Below are 20,189 nucleotides of genomic sequence, written 5' to 3'. Positions count from 1 at the left end.
TCAGCGCATGCTCTGAGTACGAATCCTAGTAATCCGTCTGGCCCCGCAACCTTTTGAATGTTAACCTGTTTAAATGTCTTACTCACTTTGGCTATGGAAAGCGAGATCACACAGTCATCCGGAACAGCTGGTGCTCTCATGCATCGTTCAGTTTTGTTTGCTTTGAAGCCAGCATAGCAGGAATTTAACTCATCTGGTATGATCACGTCACTGGGCAGCTCGCCGCTTGGTTTCTATTTATTATCTGTGATAGTTGGCAAACCCTGCATTGACCAAAGTTTTGACTGTTTGATGGCTCATCAGAGGTCATAGCGGTATTTCTTATAAGCGTCCGGATTAGTGTCCCGCACCTTGAAATCGGCAGCTCTAGCCTTTAGCTCAGTGCGGATGTTGCCTGCAATCCATGACTTCTGGTTGGGATATGTACGTAAGGTCACTGTGGGGACAACAACATTGATGCACTTATTAATGAAGCCGGTGACTGATGTGGTAAACTCCTTAATGTTATTGGATGAATCCAGGAACATATTCGGAATCCCGAGTGTCGCAGCGGTCTAAGGCACTGCATCTCAGTGCAAGAGGCATCACTGCAGTCCCTGTTTTGAATCCAGGCTGCATCACATCTGGCTGTGATTGTGAGTCCCATAGGGCGGCGCACAATTGGCCCGGGTTTGGCAGGGGTAGGCCGTCATTGTTAATAAGAATTTGTTCTTAACTGACTTACCTAGTTAAATAAAGGTTAAATAAAAAAATATTCCAGTCTGTGCTATCAAAAGGATAGTCGTGTAGCTTAGCATCCTCTTCATCGGACCAATTCCTTATTGAGTGTATAAAGGGTACTTCCTGTTTGAGTTTTTGCTTGTAAGCAGGAATCAGGAGGATAGAGTTATGGTCAGATTTGCCAAATGGAGGGCGTGGGAGAGCTTTGTATGTCTTTCTGTGTGTGGAGTAAAGGTGATCTAGAGTTTTCTTCACCTCTAGTCGCACAGATGACATGCTTGTAAAAATTTGGTAAAACGGATTTCAGTTTCCCTGCATTCATTAAAATCACCGGCCACTAGGAGCGCCTCCTCTGGATGTGCATTCTCTAGTTTGCTTACGGCCCTATACAGCTTGTTGAGTGTGGTCTTAGTGCCAGCATCGGTTTGTGATGGTACATAGACAGTTACAAAAAAATATAGATGAAAATTCTCTTGGTAAATACTGTAATATGGTCTGCAGCATATCATTAGGTATTCTAAGTAAGGCAAGCAAAACCTTGAGACTTCCTCAACATTAGAGATCCTCCACCAGCTGCCTTGACGATGCATAGGAAAAAAACTCTAGATGTATATTGTCCTTGTTCAGCCACGACACCAAGAAACATAGGATATTACAGTTCTTCAGGTCCTGTTGATAAGATAGTCTCAAACGGAGCTCGTCCATTTTGTTCTCCAGTGATTGTGCGTTTGCCAATAGAACAGAGGGTGGAGGCGGTTTATTTACCCTCTGTCTTAGTCTTGTCAGGGAGCTCGCCCGTTTTGCCTCTCCTGCACCGTCTCTTCCTCTTTCGAGTCCCGGGGATGAGGGCCTGGTCACTGTTCTGATATTTTCGGTCATAGGAAATGATGGCAGAAATATTATGAACCAAAAAAGTTAACTTCATTGTAAAAAAAAAAGAAAAAACACACAAACTAGCAGAATTGGTCAGGAGGTCATAGCTATCCGCTGCAGAGCCATCTTCCAGTTGTGTCTAAAGGTGGGTGGAGGCATGGGAATGCTGTCTTCTTACTAAGAGAGACATTCCATCGACATTCTACCACTAAAATGTTGTTCTGTTGTTGTCAGAACACTCAGGAAACTTCACTGCCGTATTTGTCTGTGGTTGTGGGTGTGTGCATGTGGGCATATGTGTGTGTGTGTGAAAGACAGAGAGAAAAAAAGAGAGCGAGAGAGAGGAAGATAGAAAGAAATTGATACCGCCACTAACCTCTCATTATTTTTCTTGGTAGAAAAGCAAATTGGAGATTAAAGGGACCCACTCTCAGCTTTAATGAAGCATTCCTCTCCTTTAAAGATGACAAAAAAAACACTCACATCGTCCTTAGTTATTTGCAGTGTGATTGCAGCGAGATTTTCACTGTTTCAGGATCAGGCAGGTCATTACTTCTTTATGCAAGCTGAACATTATAAGCTCACAGGAGGAGGTTGTTTGGTAAAGCAGGAACACTGTGTATCCTTGGGTTCAACTGGAATGAGTAGTTTGTATCAGTATTGTCATATTAGAGCTGAGGGCTAAAATTGTGCCAGCTTGGGACAGTACAGTATGTATGTTTTGCTTTTATGAACAATGCTTCTCTCCCCCGGTGGCTGTGTGTGTGTTGTGTAGCAGCCGAAAGAGGCTCGCGGGAGAGGGAGAGGCAGCAGAGGGTTCCCCACGCCACCACTCTGGAGGTGCCGGAGCAGCAGAGGACACCCCAGCATCGCTCTCGATCTGTCTCCCCTCACAGAGAGGAACAGGGCAGGGGCCGATCACGACCCACCAACGTCCCCACCCAGAGGTGAGGGGAGTGGAAAGGACAGGGGGAGATGGGGTGTTGATGAAGAGAGAGGGTTGAGGAGAGAACTTCAGGGACAAGTTTGTGTTTCGGCCTTTGTGACCCAGAATAAGTAATGCTGCCAATGTTGCTCTTACTGTCACTGGCAACACAGCCAACACATACACTGTTACCACAGCTAAAAGGCTTGTTCTCTATTTCCCCCCACCTCTTCTCTCTTTTGCACTCTCTCCCTCTTCCTCATCTCCATATCCTTCTCAACCCTCATCTGTGTCAGGAGTTTGGATGATGAGATCCACCATAGTAGGAGGTCTAGTTCTCCCACCCGCTACTACGACTCTGCCGGAGGACACTACCAGGAGCAGGACTATGTAGATGACAGGTGTGTGTGTGTATGTGTGTCCGTGTGTGTACAATCGGGTGGCCCTGGATTATTTTTTTCCCTTTTGTCTTTTCCAGTTCAAAAGGTCCTTTAGTTGTATTTCTTCCTTTGTCTTCTGCTCTCTTCCTTTCTGTGATTCAGCACAACGAATAGTCAGGATTATGTTTGGATATGGCTGCTCACGTGTTTGTTGTTCTCAGTTGTTTGCTGATTCAGACTCTCAGAACAATGAAGTTATAGCCATGAGACAAAAGTTTAGTAAGTGTTATAAGGCGTCGTAGCATCTCTTGCTGTCATATGTGTACCTGTCGGAGTAGGTAGAAGTCGCCCTTAACCACTGATACCGGGTCAGATTTGTTCATCCCCTGTAATGGTTAGGGTTAGAATATGGGATAGAATCATCTGATCCTAGATCTGTGGTTAGGGGCAACTTCTACCTGTCCCATTGTTCTCCGCTGGCTCAGCTTTGTATCTATGTTCTTTCTCTGTCCTCCGGTTTGGCTTCCGTTGTTTATTTCCTCATGTGTCATCCATCCCCATGGTAACCACAGTGAGGTCATCTTGATCCACCAATCAATGCGGGGCAAAAGTGCAGAGTGCCTACACACTAAAAGGTAAACAGGAGTCAGGACATGTAATTATTATTTGTATTAGGTATGATCATAATCCTCATTCTCAGCGTCCTTATGACGCTTCATCTTAAGTGGTTGTGTGTGGAGATGTGTGGAGATTTCTTACATGACTTCACCCTTGTTCTAAATGCTTCTTATTCTGTCATAATGTGTGTGAGAGAGCAATTGACATGCGATTTCAGTGTGTCCATCCTATCCCATGTGACAGTGACACAACACACACCCGATCAGACGTCAACACTGGGACTGTCCACCGCTGACCGCACATAGCCTCTGCTGACCCTGGCCAATGCCTGAGGGGCAGCTAGTTATTCAGAGTTAGCGTCATGTAGCCACAGTTCATGGTTGTAATAATGTGCCTCGAGCACTAGAGGGCACTTTTTGACACTAGTTCAGTGCATTACCAGATCCATTATATTGGACAAAGGTGCAATACTGTCCCAGTGAGCCCACCCATAGAGGTAAGTGGCAAAGCCTGGCTGGTACATGGCTGGAAGAGACTGGCAAAGGCTGGCATACATGCTTCCACATGGCTGGCATGCTGCTGTCCTGTCTTTCTTTAGCAGTAGTTTGGGAATTGTATTTCCATTCTGTTAATCCATCTTCCTCCTTCCCCTTTTGATATCTCCATCTCCTGCATGCACACACACATCACACCTCAGGAGGTCTTCTAGACAGTGGTGTAAAGTACTTCATTAAAAATACTTTAACGTACTACTTAAGTCAATGTTTGGGGTATCTGTACTTCACTATTTATATTTTTGACAACTTTTACTTTTACTTCACTACATTTCTATAGAAAATCATGTACTTTTTACTCCATACATTTTTCCTGACACCCACAAGCAATCGTTACATTTTGAATGCTTAGCAAGACAGGAAAATGGTCCAATTCATGCACTAATCAAAAGAACATCCCTGGTCATCACTACTGCCTCTGATCTGGAGGATTCACGGACCAGCGAAACCCAAATCCTTTGTTTGTAAATTACGTCTGAGTGTTGGGATGTTCCCCTGGTTATCCGAAATTAAAATGGTTTGCTTAATATAAGGAATTTGAAAGGATTTATACTTTTACTTTTGATACTTAAGTGTATGTGAGCAATTACATTTAATTTTGATACATAAGTATATTTAAAAACCAAATACTTTTAGACTTTTACTCAAGTAGGATTTTACTTGGTGACTTTCAACTTTTACTTGAGTCATTTTCTATGAAGGTATCTTTACTTTTACTCAAGTATGACAGTTGGGTACTTTTTCCACCACTGCTTTTAGACACAGTAACACTCTTCCCGCTAAGATGCCTCTCTTAGTCAACAGCATCCACAAGGACATTTACAGGTATGTGGAAGAAGAGAGCGAGGCTGTGTTGGAAAGTCGTTCCCCTCCAAACTTTCTACCCCGTCTCTCCCCTCATGTACACACACAATTATCTTGTAAGTTAGTGTTGTTGTGGTACGTTATACTTTTGTAGTTTGATATTCAGGAGGTAATATCACTTGAGTGACTTCATACCAATGTTGCAGTACAGATACTGTATCCTGGTCTTACTGATATCCTTGGATGAATTCTATCAATCCACTTGGAGCCGGTACTGTAAGTAGTCCAATATGCACTTCATGAACAGTTGTTGCAATCTTGCCCATGGGAGTATTGTCCACAGTTGTAGGCTACCAGACACATCCTTACCCACTCTTGGCCTTTGTTTGTTTGATGTTAAGTTGATTTTTTGTTGTGTTTTAATAACATGCTTTTGTTTCGATTTTTAAAAAATTGTCTTGAGTGAAGTTCCACGCTGCCTGCATGTCTAAAGACTAGCTCAGTGGTGCGCTCCAGTATTGTCACAGCAACATGCCGCTCTTTCACACAACGAGTTCTCAGGTTTACAGACAAGATCACCATTAGGTAAGGCACACACACACAGACACAGAAACACACACACACACGCACACACACACACACACACACACACACACACACACACACACACACACACACACACACACACACACACACACACACACACACACACACACACACACACAGAGACTGACAGACAGACAGACCTTTAGCCCTCATACCATGGTCAAGGACTCTTCTGAGAACCGGAGAACAGGTCTCCGAGACAACCTGACTACCTTAATATCTGACAACATCTTGCATTGCCGTGTCTGTTGTCAATCACCTAATCACTCGAAACTAGGTTCAGACTAGCATGTCCTTTATGATTTGGGTATCTAACATTTCTTTCTTTTCCATTTTTCTCTTCTTTTTTCTGCATCTCCTCCTGTCCTGTTTTCTCCTCTCCTGCATTGGATGGCATGTTATTGGGCTAGTGACCTACAGCCTTCTCTTAACAGGGTTAAGGCTAGGAGCGCTAGCACCAACTGTCTGAACCCAGAAAGGAACCATAGTGTTCCTTCACCAGAGCCCAAAAGGTACCAGCCCACTGACTTGAACTCTGCACCCCACCTCCTACACTCTTTTAGTGTGTGTGTGTGTGTGTGTGGTGGTGGGGGGGGTCTCATGGAGTGAGTGTTTGTACATAGCTACTTTATGAGAGGACATACATTTTTTTGTGATAACAGCCTTAAACTGGGACTCGGACATATGATAGACCCATGAACACGATAAAGCCCCTATGAGAGTGCAGGTGATCATGTGTTTCTCTGTGTGTCCACCGGGGTGCTGCGGGTCTCAGCTGCTCCCAGTCTCTGCCCCGCAGACGCCCCGCCAGCCCCAGGATTCTAATCCAACACGCCTCCCCAGAAGACGACAGGTACCCCCTTCCCATCCGGCCCCATCCCCCCCTGTTAGCAGTTGACCCCAACCTTAACTCCCACACCTGTACTAAACCCCAACACACAGTGTAATAGCTAGCTAACCTCTAACCCTAAACGTATCCCAATCAATAATTTTGTTCAATGGGACTATTTTCAGGGTATTTTGGCGTAGATTCTGGTGGCTCTAATTTGTTCTTTAGAATCACTGTGGCTTGTAGTTTGGATTCTAGAATTTAACAGTCTTTAGGTTGTGTTCTACAATCTAGTTTGTGTTCTAGCATCCTCCCGTGTAAACGTTGTGTTCTAAAATCCTTGCAGCCTCTATCTTCTCATGAAGAATGGCTGTGCTGTTTTGCTTTTCGCTTGTGGAGTTGTAGTCTATGAATTGAGGGATTTCAGAAGCTTTTGTCTGTTTATTGCATGCCAACTGAGCTTTTCTCATTATCACTGTTTGTCTTTCATATTCATAACAAAAGACACATAATTCAGGATTCAAAGTTGAGTTTAAATCTATGTAAGTCACAAGCGGTGTGTTTGTGTCTGTCTGTGTACGTGTGTCTGTGTTTCTCGTCATGTCATCCCATCACCTTCACGTTTGTGGTGTGTATGAAGCAGATGGATGATGGAGCGTCTAGTTCCTAGACAAGAGACAGTAAACCACCTCAGTGCAAAGAAGAGGTACACACACACACACACACACACACACACACACACACACACACACACACACACACACACAGTACTTGTTCAAAGAATGCATGAGAGTGTGATGCTTCTTCATGATCTTTGTTCCATATTCCATTGTTGTGTATTGACAACACAGAGGCAGCTACATCAAATCCATATCTCAGCTGGCTTCTGTAGAGCATAAGGCTGTCCGATTCATTACGAATAGAGAATCAGACTTCTCTCACTTACCCCAGCTGTTTACCCCTCTCCCATACTCCATTCATTTATTCATCCCTCCATCCGATTCTTTCTGTTTTCCACTCATCCCCCAATTTCCCAGGCAAACTCGGACCCTGGACTCATCAACCTGTCACACTCTAGGAAAGAAGCTCCCTGGCAGAGACAGGTAAGGTGGCCAACCATAACATATACCCAGATTTTTGTGTTTCAACATCATCACTTCTGGCCCAATCCTTAAACTTTCCTAAAAATCTCCCATTCACACCAGTACAGGATTAAAGTGAAAGCTTGAGTTGAGCATGTGAATCTCATTGTGGGTTTCATCCTGCCATCATGTCCCATCTCATGAGTTCCCAGAGTAGGATGAAGTTCCCCATAGACATCTAAGATCAGTTTTCCCCCATAACAATTTAGGTTTGCGGGTCAACTGATCCTAGAGTGGGGGTCTACCTCTTTTCTGTTCACCAGTTCATCCACTGTACCACTATTTAAACTTTGATTTGGTAATTATCTATTACTTTTAAGAGGTTTGTCACCTGTGCCTGTACTGTACTGCAGTGGTTAGCATCAGGGGTTGAAACCAATTTCTTTTCCTAATCATTTCATCCAGAACAGAAACTCTGAACCGGTTTGAACCTAAATAAGTACAGTTTATTTTGTTCTTTCTGTTCCTTTTTAAACCTCTTAAATATACGTATATATATATTTTTTAAATTTAGCTCGACATTAAATTACTTCACCAATGCATAGAGCAGCTTGCTATGGAGCAGGCAAACTATGTACAGTACATGCATTGGACAGACAAGTGTAGTGTTGGGTGTAACATTGTTTTAGCTGGTGAGGATAATGCTGGGCATCTTGTTTTTCTGACATGCAGTATCTGAATTAGGCAGATTTATACCTACGGAGGAGGGGCTTCTATGAAGGAACTTGAAATGTCTTTCAACTTCAACGGATTGACTGGTGTTGGACCAGAGGCCCCTTTGGTCACGACTCTCCGTTTTACATCACATTTACACCGAATGGTGCCTAGAGTTTTCGAGAGCGAGACCAGAGCTACCGAATAATCGCGCTAGACAACTTGCTTGTGTGTGCAGAGCAGCGCCAGTTATTGAAACAAAAACACGAGTTTACCTTTTTGTAGTTAATGACTCCAATGTGAAACTATAGTATTCTTAACTAGCATTGAAAAAAGTCTATCTTATTGTTCTCTAATTTGCATAGGTGCTTTGTTGCATTTTTTTTTGTGTGGGGGGATTGTTAACCGGTTCCCATGCTTTTCAATAATGGATCTGTTCTGGAACAGGATAGATCGCCTTCGTTCTCAGGTCTGGTTCGGTTCCTTGAAAAATGTCATTATTTTACGGTTTTTGGTTCACTTCCCTGAACCAGTTCCAACCCCAATTCAACAGCTCAGACACAAGACTTATGTGGCAGGGTCTGCAGACAATCACAGACTACAACGGGAAAACCAGCCACGTCGCGGACGCCGATATCTTGCTTCCGGACAAACTAAACACATACTTTGCCCACTTTGAGGATAACACAATGCCACCGACACGGCCCGCTACCAATGACTGTGAGCTCTACATCTCCGTGGCCGACGCGAGTAAGACATTTAAGCGTGATAACCCTCCCAAGGTTTCCGGCCCAGACGGCATCCATAGCCGCGTCCTCAGAGCATGGGCAGACCAGCTAGCAGGAGTGTTTTCGGGCATATTCAATCTCTCCCTATCCCAGTCTGCTTCAAGATGTCCACCATTGTTCCTGTACCCTGTACTGAAAGCAAAGGTAACTGAACTAAATGACTATCGCCCTGTAGCACTCGTGAAGTGCTTTGAGAGGCTAGTTAAGGATCATATCACCTCTACCTTACCTGACACCCTAGACCCACTTCAATTTGCCTACCGCCCTAATAGGTGCAGAGATGATGCAATCGCCATCGCACTGCACTCTGCCCTATCCCATCTGGACAAGAGGGATACTTATGTAAGAATGCTATTCATTGACTATAGCTCAGCATTCAACAACAGAGTACCCTCCAAGCTCATCATTAAGTTTGAGGCCCTGGGTCTGAACCCCGCCTTGTGCCACTGGGTCCTGGACTTCCTGACTGGCCACCCCCAGATGGTGAAGGTAGGAAACAACACCTCCACTTCCGCTGACCCAGCGGCCCCACAAGTGTGCGTGCTTAGCACCCTCCTGTACTCCCTGTTCACCCTTGACTGCGTGGCCACGCACGCCTCCAACTCAATCATCAAGTTTGCAGACGACACAACAGTAGTAGGCCTGATTACCAAAAATGACGAGACAGTCTACAGGGAGGTGAGGGCCCTGAGAGAATAACCTGGCAGGAAATTAACCTCTAACTCAACGTCAACAAAACAAGGAGCTGATCGTGGACTTCAGGAAACACCAGAGGGAGCTTGCCCCTATCCACATCGACGGGTCCGCAGTGGAGAAGGTGGAATGCTTGAAATTCATTGGCGTACACATCACTGACGATCTGAAATGGTCCAGCCCACACAGAAACGTGTGGTGGAGAAGGCGCAACAGTGCATATGTATATATACTGTACTCTATTCTACTGTATTTTAGTCAAAGCCACTCCGACATTACTCAATCTAATATTGAAATATTCCTTAATTCCATTATTTTACTTTTAGATTTGTTGTGAAGCGGTTTTAGATACTACTGCACTGCTAGATACTACTGTTCTGTTGAAGCTAGGAACACAAGCACTTCGCTGCACCTGCAACAACATCTGCTGAAGATGTGTGTGTGACCAATAACATTTGATTTGATTTGAACCCATGGATAGCATGGTGATGCTGACGTTAGCATGAGAGCATGGGCCAGGATTCACTGATGTGTTTTTACGTGTCTGTACGGATTTCAACATGTTTGACAATGTTTGTTTTTTCATGTTTTCCATCCTTTCCTTCCTTTGCTTTTCTTTTTGTCTCTATTCTGTTCTTTTATTTCCTTTTTGCATGCTGCTTTGTGCTGTGCGACGGTGTGCACACGGTGTGTATGGTGTGTGTGTGGGGGTCCCAAGAATAAGCCCACCTCCATCTTGAGGGCATCCCGAGGACGGTCCCCTCCCCTGCGGCCACTCGGTAAGGGGAACCTCCGGGGTTCCCGGGCTCACCCCAACTAACAGGTGCTGACCTCTGACCCCTCACATCTGACCCCCTGGAGGAGTGGTCTGAGAGAGTGAGAGAGAGAGAGAGAGAGAGAGAGCTGTTACCTTCCTCCTCTGTGATCCCACTGCCTTTAATGCAGACACACTATTTATTTGACGTTGTACTCCAGCGCTGTGCCAATGTGTGGTGGGTTGTGTGTGTAAGTGTATGTGTCGTGTGTGTTTATACAATGGGTGAGTCTAATCCTGAATGCTGATTTGTGTCTATTCCACAAGTTAGCACCGGCTAAATCTACGTTGTTAAAATGCCTATTTACTCTGTTCCATCTGACTGCACAATCCACTGTCTAATCTGCCCAGCCAGGCTATTTATAAAAGTATCTTGACATTATCTCACATTTCTTTTAGACTAACATTTTGTTTTCAACAGCGGAGATTTGTACAACCATTGCGGTTTGTCTCTCCGAATATGTACAACATTGTTTCAATATTCAAATTCGATCTCCGGCTGTCCAATAGTAATGAACGAGTCGAGACGAGACAGGCAGGCAGCGTTTCTCAGCCAGTCGAAATCATGAATGAGAATCATGTTTATGGATAAATATATACAGAAGAAATATCACTTGAAAACTACGTGCAGCTACTTGGCAGTCTTTCCAGCTTCAGTTGAAGTGATTGTGTTAGCTGTGGTCTTGGTTAGGGTCCTTTGAACAACAGTGTCCGGACGAGAGAGCACATTTTCAATGCCAGGCGAAATCACACCTCATTAACTCATTGTAATGGATGTCTCCAAATAAATGTCACTAGAGAACATCTTAGACAAACGGAAATGCAGCGGCTTTGTTGTTCTTGCTGTTTGTCTTGACTGTAAGTTAGCTGTCGTTGGCTAGCTAGCTAGCAAGGGATAACAACTGCCAGTCAGTATGGCAGTAGAACATTTAGATCTGGCCACGTCCATAAATACAGAACAAAAAGACTGAACGACAGGATCGCGTCTCTGGCAACCGAACTGTTGCCATGAATATGAGACCAAATATATAACTTTTTACTACTTTAATACACATAAGTACATTTTTCCCAATACTTTTGACTATGTCAAAAGAAGTGCTGTAATTTCTTAACGGTTCACCCGATGTGGATTAAAATACCCTCAAGTTAAAGCTGACAGGGCACTTTAACCTCGTAGTCATCGTATCATTTAAAATACAAAGTACTGGAGTACAGAGCTGAAAAAAACAAACAAATTGTCACTGTCCCAATCATTTTGGAGCTCACTGTATGTGTACAAACTCTGTGTCCAGCAGTGAAGGGAATAGTTTGTGCTGCAGGATTTCCATGAAGCGATACATCCCCTTGTTGTATCTCTCTCTCTCATTCTTTGATCCTCTCTCTTTCATCTCTCTCTCTCTCTCTCAGGGGCCCCCTCCAAGGTGGTGCGTCTCTGTCCTCCACAGTGACGTCCTCGTCAGCAGCTCGCAGGGTCAGACACCTCCCACAGGTCCCCGACAAGAGTAGCAGCCCCGTAGAACAAGGTGTGTGGCTTTCTTGACTTGATTTTTTCTGTAAACCTGAGTGCGTGATATGTGTGTGTGCTTATTTTTACTCATTCCTGTGTGTGTGTGTGTGTGTGTGTGTGTGTGTGTGTGTGTGTGTGTGTGTGTGTGTGTGTGTGTGTGTGTGTGTGTGTGTGTGTGTGTGTGTGTGTGTGTGTGTGTGTGTGTGTGCTCTAGCAGCGGAGGAACGTGTTCGACAGCTCCAGATGAAGGTGCAGAAGAGGGATTCCTACAGTTCTGCTGCTCCCTCCACTTCCGGCAGGGACCTGGAGAGGGCGCTTAAGAGCAAACGCGAGGTCAGTCACCTGTCACGAGAGATCAAGCCCCTGTCTTTCTCCCTCTCCATCTCTTCCTGTTCCTCTCTCTCTCTCTCTCTCTCTCTCGCGCCCCATATCTCTGTCCTTCCCCCATCTTTCTCTCTCATCCCCCATATCTCTGTCCCTCTCTCTCTCGCTCCCCATATCTCTGTCCCTCTCTCATTCCCCATATCTCTGTCCCTCTCACCATCTCTCTCTGTCCCTCTCTCGCTCACCCCCCATATCAATTCAATTCAATTCAAGGGCTTTATGGGAAACATAGAAGGGCTTTATGGGAAGCATGGCAAGCATGTGTTAACATTGCCAAAGCAAGTGAGGTAGATAATATATAAAGTGAATATATAAAGTGAAATAAACAATAAAAATTAACAGTAAACATATACAGAAGTTTCAAAACAATAAAGACATTACAAATGTCATATTATATATATACAGTGTTTTAACAATGTACAAATGGTAAAGGACACAAGATAAAATAAACAAGCATAGATATGGGTTGTATTTACAATGGTCTGTGTTCTTCACTGGTTGCCCTTTTCTCGTGGCAACAGGTCACAAATCTTGCTGCTGTGATGGCACACTGTGGAATTTCACCCAGTAGATATGGGAGTTTTTCAAAATTGGATTTGTTTTCGAATTCTTTGTGGATCTGTGTAATCTGAGGGAAATATGCCTCTCTAATATGGTCATACATTGGGCAGGAGGTTAGGAAGTGCAGCTCAGTTTCCACCTCATTTTGTGGGCAGTGAGCACATAGCCTGTCTTCTCTTGAGAGCCATGTCTGCCTACGGCGGCCTTTCTCAATAGCAAGGCTGTGCTCACTGAGTCTGTACATAGTCAAAGCTTTCCTTAATTTTGGGTCAGTCACAGTGGTCAGGTATTCTGCCGCTGTGTACTCTCTGTGTAGGGCCAAATAGCATTCTAGTTTGCTCTGTTTTTTTGTTAATTCTTTCCAATGTGTCAAGTAATTATCTTTTTGTTTTCTCATGATTTGGTTGGGTCTAATTGTGCTGCTGTCCTGGGGCTCTGTCCTGGGGCTCTGTAGGGTGTGTTTGTGTTTGTGTCTGTCCCTCTCTCTCGCTCCCCATATCTCTGTCCCTCTCTCATTCCCCATATCTCTGTCCCTCTCTCATTCCCCATATGTCTGTCCCTCTCTCATTCCCCATATCTCTGTCCCTCTCTCATTCCCCATATCTCTGTCCCTCTCTCATTCCCCATATCTCTGTCCCTCTCTCATTCCCCATATCTCTGTCCCTCTCTCATTCCCCATATCTCTGTCCCTCTCTCATTCCCCATATCTCTGTCCCTCTCTCATTCCCCATATCTCTGTCCCTCTCTCATTCCCCATATCTCTGTCCCTCTCACCATCTCTCTCTGTCCCTCTCTCTCTCGCTCCCCATATCTCTGTCCCTCCCTCCATCTCTCTATGTCCCTCTCTCTCTCGGGTCCCATATCTCTTTCCCTCTCACCATCTCTCTCTGTTCCCCCCTCTCTCACTCTCCATCTTAATCTTGCCTCTCTCACCCCTCACTCATCTCTCCCCCCCCTCTCAATTCAAAACAATTCAGTTTATTGGCATTAAAAACATGTATATATATCTTCTCGTCCTCTCTCTCTCTCTAGCTGTATAAGGACCAGAGGAGAACCAGCTGTGAGAATGTATCCCGCAAGTCTTCAGACAGTGATGTCAGCGACGTGTCAGCCATCTCTCGCACCAGCAGTGCCTCCCGCATCAGTAGTACTAGCTACATGTCCATCCAGTCAGAGAGACCCCGGGGACGCTTCAAGTAAATAGAACCACACACACACACACACACACTCCTGTGTGTTGCAGTAATGTCTACAACATGTATTTGTCTGTCTGTATGTGTAGCAAGGCGGTCCGTGCGTCAGGCCAGAGCATGTTGAAGAGCACCAGCGTGAGCGGTGAGATCTATGGCATTGAGCACACAGACGGCAGCCAATCAGATACAGCATTGGGCGGGGGCAAGAAGCGGCGCTCCAGCCTCAGCCAACGGGTGGTGGCCATCGTGGGCCTGCCCTCCAGACGCAGCTGCAGCACCTCACAGCTCACCTCCCAGAAAGGTAACACGGACAGACCACAAAAACAAGACGATCATACACACGCCCTGGATCCAGCACCCACCTGACAACCTGTTGGTATTGTTCATGCAATGGTTGTGTGTTTACTGTGTGTTTGCTGTGTGTGTGTGCAATAAGAAGCAGTGGGGGTGGATACCAAGAAGAAGGGCAAGAAAAAGACCAAAATCCAGATCCAGCGGAGCACAGAGGTGGGTATGGCTGTAGAGTACCCCCGCCAGGCCAGCAGAGACTCCACCGACGGCAGCATGAACAGCTACAGCTCTGAGGGGAAGTCAGTATCTCTAGCCTCTCTCAGTCTCTTTGACTGTAGCGGTGGTGTCATTCTCAATGCTTATCCAGTCTAACATTATTCAGTAGTCTAAACCCTGTGTGTGTCTCTGTGTGTGTGTGTGTGTGTCTCTGTGTGTGTGTGTGTGTGTGTGTGTGTGTGTGTGTGTGTGTGTGTGTGTGTGTGTGTGTGTGTGTGTGTGTGTGTGTGTGTGTGTGTGTATTCCAGTCTAATCTTCTCGGGGATGAGGCTGGGGGCTGACAGTCAGTTTAGTGATTTCCTGGATGGCCTTGGCCCCGCCCAACTGGTGGGCCGGCAAACATTAGCCACACCTGCCATGGGTGAGTGACACAAGGGACTTGTGTAACCTGACATAATACACTACATGCGGTATGAAACATTCATAGAACTGGATAAGATATATTGTGTGTTTTACAGGAGATGTTCAAATTGGAATGATGGATAAAAAAGGCCAGCTGGAAGTAGAGGTGATCAGGGCACGTGGCCTTAACCCCAAACCAGGGTCCAGATCACTCCCAGGTACCACACACAAAAAGCACAAAAGCACAAATGCCCGCACTCACCCACCCACCCACCCACACACAGACAGATAAGTGTGTTTGTTCTCCATACCCTCATTCCTTTCTCTCCCCCCCACCTCTCTCTCGCTGCAGCTCCCTATGTCAAGGTGTACCTGCTGGATAACGGGGCCTGTAAAGCCAAAAAGAAAACCAAGATTGCACGTAAAACCCTGGAGCCACTGTACCAGCAGGCCCTGCTGTTTGAAGAGAGCCCACAGGGGAAGATCCTGCAGGTAATAAATCCATGGAGCTGTACTGTGTGTGTTTGTGCATGCGTGTTTCCTTGGCCTAACATATCTCTCTCACCGTCCACAGGTAATAGTCTGGGGCGACTACGGGCGACTGGACCACAAATGCTTCATGGGAGTTGCACAGATCCTATTGGAGGAGCTGGACCTCTCTAGCACAGTGATTGGCTGGTACAAACTGTTTCCCCCTTCCTCATTGGTGGACCCTACATTAGCCTCGCTCACACGGCGGGCATCCCAGACATCCCTGGACAGCTCAGGACCAGCTAATATGCGCTCTTAGTGACCGCAACGCAACCACAACCCCAAATGGACCACAAATGACCAGAGTGCATGACCACATACCTAGGGCCAATTTCCCTTAGGGCAATAGAGCAAATCAGACAGAGAGAAAAAGAGATAAATAGAGAGAGAGAGAGAAAGGAAGGAAAGGAGATAGAGAACTAGCCAATCAGAGCTTACCTGGATTCTGACAATCACTTCCCATGCCTCCCTCCCTTCCCTTTTCCCACCTTTCTCTGGGCTGCTGGGGCTTTACTCCTGAGTCTCACCTCTTGTATTCGTCCTCCTCTCTGACATCTCCTTTCTTTGTCTCCTCTTTGTCCATTCCTCCTCTCCCGCCGTTGAGTGTGTAATGGCACGTGCTCCTGAGATAGAAGGGACTCATGCAGCCCATTCTGTTAGGTGGCACAAGGGATGTCAGCCCAGGCTTGGTGAAGCCAATCAGTGAAGAGGTTATTGTGAGGCCATAAAGAGCGTGCAGGAGACAAAGAAAAGATTGATGATGCCCAGCCGACAGTTGCCCCTCAAAATGTGTTTCAGCATTGATGCCGTCATGGCGTCACTACAGGTGTCTGTGAGGGTTGGCATGGTTGCACAATCTGTTAGGGAAGGGAGTCTGCACAGGTGGAAAAAACACTTGTCCGAAGATCAACGCAAGCACAAAAGCTTGATTACTTTTTTGGACAAGGATTTATTATGAAAGAGAAAGAAAAACAGAGGACAAATGATGGTTAGATATATTTTATTCTATTTGCCTAGAGTTCAGAAAGGTACCATGTGGTGCAGACTCCCTGTGTGTGTATTTGGTTTCGAGTGACGGTGGTCTGCAGACCTGCAGAGGTCTTGTCACACCCCCCTCTCGCCCCGCCCCCGCGAGCGAGGCAGGCGCAGCATGACTCGGGACCCCGGCCCAAGCTGCATGCATGCACATTTTGTTTTGTAAAACAAAAGCCAGACAAATTACTTTAAAAAAAAAGAGACTAAATGTGTGTTAGTTCCACATACTTTAGGCCAGCTTGTATGTTGCATGTACTTGTACAGTTTGCTCGTACTGAATATGAATACAAACAGAAAAGCCATCCGCCATCCAAGGGCGGACACCGGGGGAATAAGCTCCGCCCAGGCCACACCTCCAACTCTGGGTACGAATTTCCATATTAGGAAGTCTCCAAAAGCCTTTTTTATTTTCTTGTTCCTTTTGAGCCCTTTGGAGAGCAGTGCTGTATCATAGTACTGAGCAAACTGGAACCCCCTAGTTATCTGAGGATCTAGGTGCTTTAACAGTAGTCTATGACAGTGGGGCTAGAAACAGAGGTAGAGAATGTGTGTATAAAAAAAACAGAGCTTAATGTATATGAAGTAAAATGATGACTTGACAGAAATTATAAAGATATAGATATATGATTATCAAATGAGTGTATCTGACTACACGCATTACCTATGCGCACACACAGGTTGTAAATATGAGTCAGAGGGAGAAGTTTGACAATATTTACACACACACACACACAAACACAAACCGATCCAAACATTCCTGGTCCTATGGAAACAGATCAGAGCCCCATGCCCTGTGTTGCGAGAGACGCTGAGCGGTGCCCAACCACAAGAGGGAGCCAACAGGCCTTTCAGTTTCTCGAAATAGCAGCCAACACCAACATGACTATTTGCAACACACTCCATCTTGTTTCTTTAACCGCAACACTTTAATCCCCCTATTTTCTCATGGTTTGGACTGAACTTTAAAGCCAATGAAAATGTTGTTTGCTGACCTCTCAGTTGAACCTCTTGCGGTGCGGCCCACTGCCCTTTCCTTTGTCAGTATTACTCCATGATACTGATTGTTTACAGTCCATGGGTACCCCCTCAACACACCATATCTAGGGAAGAAGTATTCACTGCTACATTTCTTGTTTGTATAACAGATGTGGCTCTACTGATGTGTATGTTTTATATTCAAGAGTTCATTTTTATTATTTACAAATAAAAGACTGTGTGGAAGAAAAGGGTGAGAGAATTGACTCAAATGAATGTCAATACACGGGTATGCGATTTTGAAAACGACTAACTTATCTACTGCCAAATGGCTGCTGTACAGTACAAAGGAGCCGTAACACAGCCCGTGTTTTTAAGCTCCAACATATTAAGCAATTTAACAACTTTCCCTTCCCTTCCCTCTTAACACTGAATCCTAACCATAACCCTGAACGAAGGTAGGTGCTGCACATCAGTGGTGGGCTGATGTGGGTTGGCCTTCACAATGCCCACGACTTGAAAGCAGTTGCAATGCTACTACAGCCTTTGTTCAGCATCATTCTCTATCAACTCTTAGCGTTCATAACAATATAATTGATGCATGGCATAACTGCTTTAGGGAAGGTAATTGATTCACACACCTGAGCTGTTGGAATAATCTCCAGTCTCAGAATACACCTTCAAATGTGTTTATCTTCACTGGTATTGACAATAACAAACCCTTTCCAATACTCCCACTCAGTGGTAGCAGTGGACACTGCCTTAGGCCTACCTACACCATGAGTGCATTATTGTATGACTTGCATATTTTCAAAGACTGTGTTGGCCTATGGGGCAGCGCAGGGCACATGCGTGCAACGTGCACGCAAGTTGTAGCCTGTAATGTAAACTATAACCAATATTTGTTAGGCGTTTGCAAAGTATAGAATGTACATTCAATTCTGAAAGTGAAAGTTACGGACATTTCTCAGTAGCACAGAGTCAAGGCATATTCAGTGAAAATAAAAATGTGTCTATGCATCCACATGTAGGCCTGTCGACCGCAAATATATTTATACCTAGGCCTATAGGTGTACATTTGGTTAATTAACCTACAAACAATTCGTTTTGTATCTGAAAGGTTTTCCTGTTTTTTAAAGATAGATGCACATAGGCCTATGTGTTGCCAAGAGGCAGAGCAGAATTATTTTGGCGAAATGTTGTTTGTTGCGCCAGATGAATGTTTGTTGCGCCAGATGAAATTGTTAAGTGGGGGGATGTACGCTGTCCATGGTTCTGAAACGAACTGTTGCATAAGGCTAATGCAACAGTTAGGCCGAGTCCTAACAAGCCACTCTCCTTAAATAGTTGTAAGACACCATCCTGCAGTAACGTATTTATCTGTTATATCACTTTTTGATTGACATGAGGTTTCTCCTTCATAGCAGTTTACATTTTTCCTATACCAAATGTTCTCTACCCTATCTTTCCTTGCGCTCTGACCTTTTGCGTGCTACATAAATTGTTATTATAGACAACGTGCACATGCGCCTGCACATCACCCAAACAGATATCATGGGCAGTGGGCGGGCGGCTGTGCCTATAGGACGGATATTAAGAATCATGTCAGAAGGAATGCTATTGTTCGTCCCTGTTAATCATTTGAACAGCGCCGAGTTAAACTCTCTGGGAGTCCGTTAGATCACTAAAATAGACCGGTGTAACACCCGCCGAGTTAAACTCTCTGGGAGTCCGTTAGATCATTAAAATAGACCGGTGTAACACCCGCCGAGTTAAACTCTCTGGGAGTCCGTTAGATCATTAAAATAGACCGGTGTAACACCCGCCGAGTTAAACTCTCTGGGAGTCCGTTAGATCATTAAAATAGACCGGTGTAACACCCGCCGAGTTAAACTCTCTGGGAGTCCGTTAGATCATTAAAATAGACCGGTGTAACACCCGCCGAGTTAAACTCTCTGGGAGTCCGTTAGATCATTAAAATAGACCGGTGTAACACCCGCCGAGTCATTACTACACTACTCGCCGGTAAGAGACTTCCACTCACCCTAATCACAGTTTAATCAAATTAGATAGCGGGCTATGTATTGGCGTTTCTTCTATTTATATTCATTAAAAATACATGATTTATCACTAAGTTCTCTGAGGTTTGTCCCATTCATCTGTCTGAAGGTAATAAACGCCACGCAGGCTATAAGAGGACAAACAGTTGGAATTCATTTACTTTGACAGGGAGAGACAATCCACAGTTCCACTGTCTGGTGACATGCTTAGCCTATTTTGAGGACAGATTGTCAATAAAAAAAACGTGATTAATAGCATAATAATAATAATACTAATAATAGGCATAATAATAATAATAGTCTAATAATAATTATAATATACACAGAAATATAAATCAGCCTAGATAAATAAATCACGATCATGTAATAGAGCAGACTAATACATTGCACCTGCATGATCAGCCCTTTTGTGTGTCGAGCTTCACATAGCAAAACCGGATGTATTTATAGCTACAACGACAACATAGGCCTAACACAACACTAATAGAGGGGAGGTTTTGTTTCCCAAGAATGTGAGTTTTATCCGTTTGTCAAATAAGTATCGAAGATGGTTTTCATGTCTTTCAAAAACCGTAGCATAACTATGTATTGGTCTGACCTTTCAGGTCTAGCGAAAAAAAGAAAGAAAAACGGA

At 44.8% G+C, this 20,189-nt stretch overlaps 1 protein-coding gene across 13 annotated transcripts in view; it reads left to right on the top strand.

Moving 5' to 3' along the window:
- LOC112260823 (regulating synaptic membrane exocytosis protein 1-like) overlaps positions 1-17,736 on the top strand; it is a 67,274-nt gene extending 49,538 nt beyond the window's left edge. For 2 of the 13 annotated variants that reach the window (XM_042323920.1, XM_042323973.1), the window contains 16 exons: positions 2,369-2,540; positions 2,815-2,919; positions 3,471-3,533; positions 5,891-5,992; positions 6,256-6,333; positions 6,950-7,015; positions 7,347-7,412; positions 11,808-11,923; positions 12,116-12,240; positions 13,885-14,048; positions 14,135-14,346; positions 14,482-14,635; positions 14,861-14,973; positions 15,071-15,172; positions 15,307-15,446; positions 15,529-17,736. In XM_042323920.1, the coding sequence (XP_042179854.1) occupies positions 2,369-2,540; positions 2,815-2,919; positions 3,471-3,533; positions 5,891-5,992; positions 6,256-6,333; positions 6,950-7,015; positions 7,347-7,412; positions 11,808-11,923; positions 12,116-12,240; positions 13,885-14,048; positions 14,135-14,346; positions 14,482-14,635; positions 14,861-14,973; positions 15,071-15,172; positions 15,307-15,446; positions 15,529-15,744 (1,994 nt within the window). In that variant the 3' untranslated portion in view covers positions 15,745-17,736. The remainder of the gene's footprint in view (positions 1-2,368; positions 2,541-2,814; positions 2,920-3,470; positions 3,534-5,890; positions 5,993-6,255; positions 6,334-6,949; positions 7,016-7,346; positions 7,413-11,807; positions 11,924-12,115; positions 12,241-13,884; positions 14,049-14,134; positions 14,347-14,481; positions 14,636-14,860; positions 14,974-15,070; positions 15,173-15,306; positions 15,447-15,528) is intronic. The other 11 variants (XM_042323943.1, XM_042323934.1, XM_042323928.1 and 8 more) reach the window with 11 other exon arrangements.
- Positions 17,737-20,189: the final 2,453 nt, after the last annotated feature.

This window comes from Oncorhynchus tshawytscha, linkage group LG01 (assembly GCF_018296145.1).
Source record: "Oncorhynchus tshawytscha isolate Ot180627B linkage group LG01, Otsh_v2.0, whole genome shotgun sequence".
Taxonomy (NCBI): domain Eukaryota; kingdom Metazoa; phylum Chordata; class Actinopteri; order Salmoniformes; family Salmonidae; genus Oncorhynchus; species Oncorhynchus tshawytscha.
The sequence above is the reverse complement of the archived record's forward strand: the minus strand, read 5'-3'. Positions and strand labels throughout refer to the sequence as shown.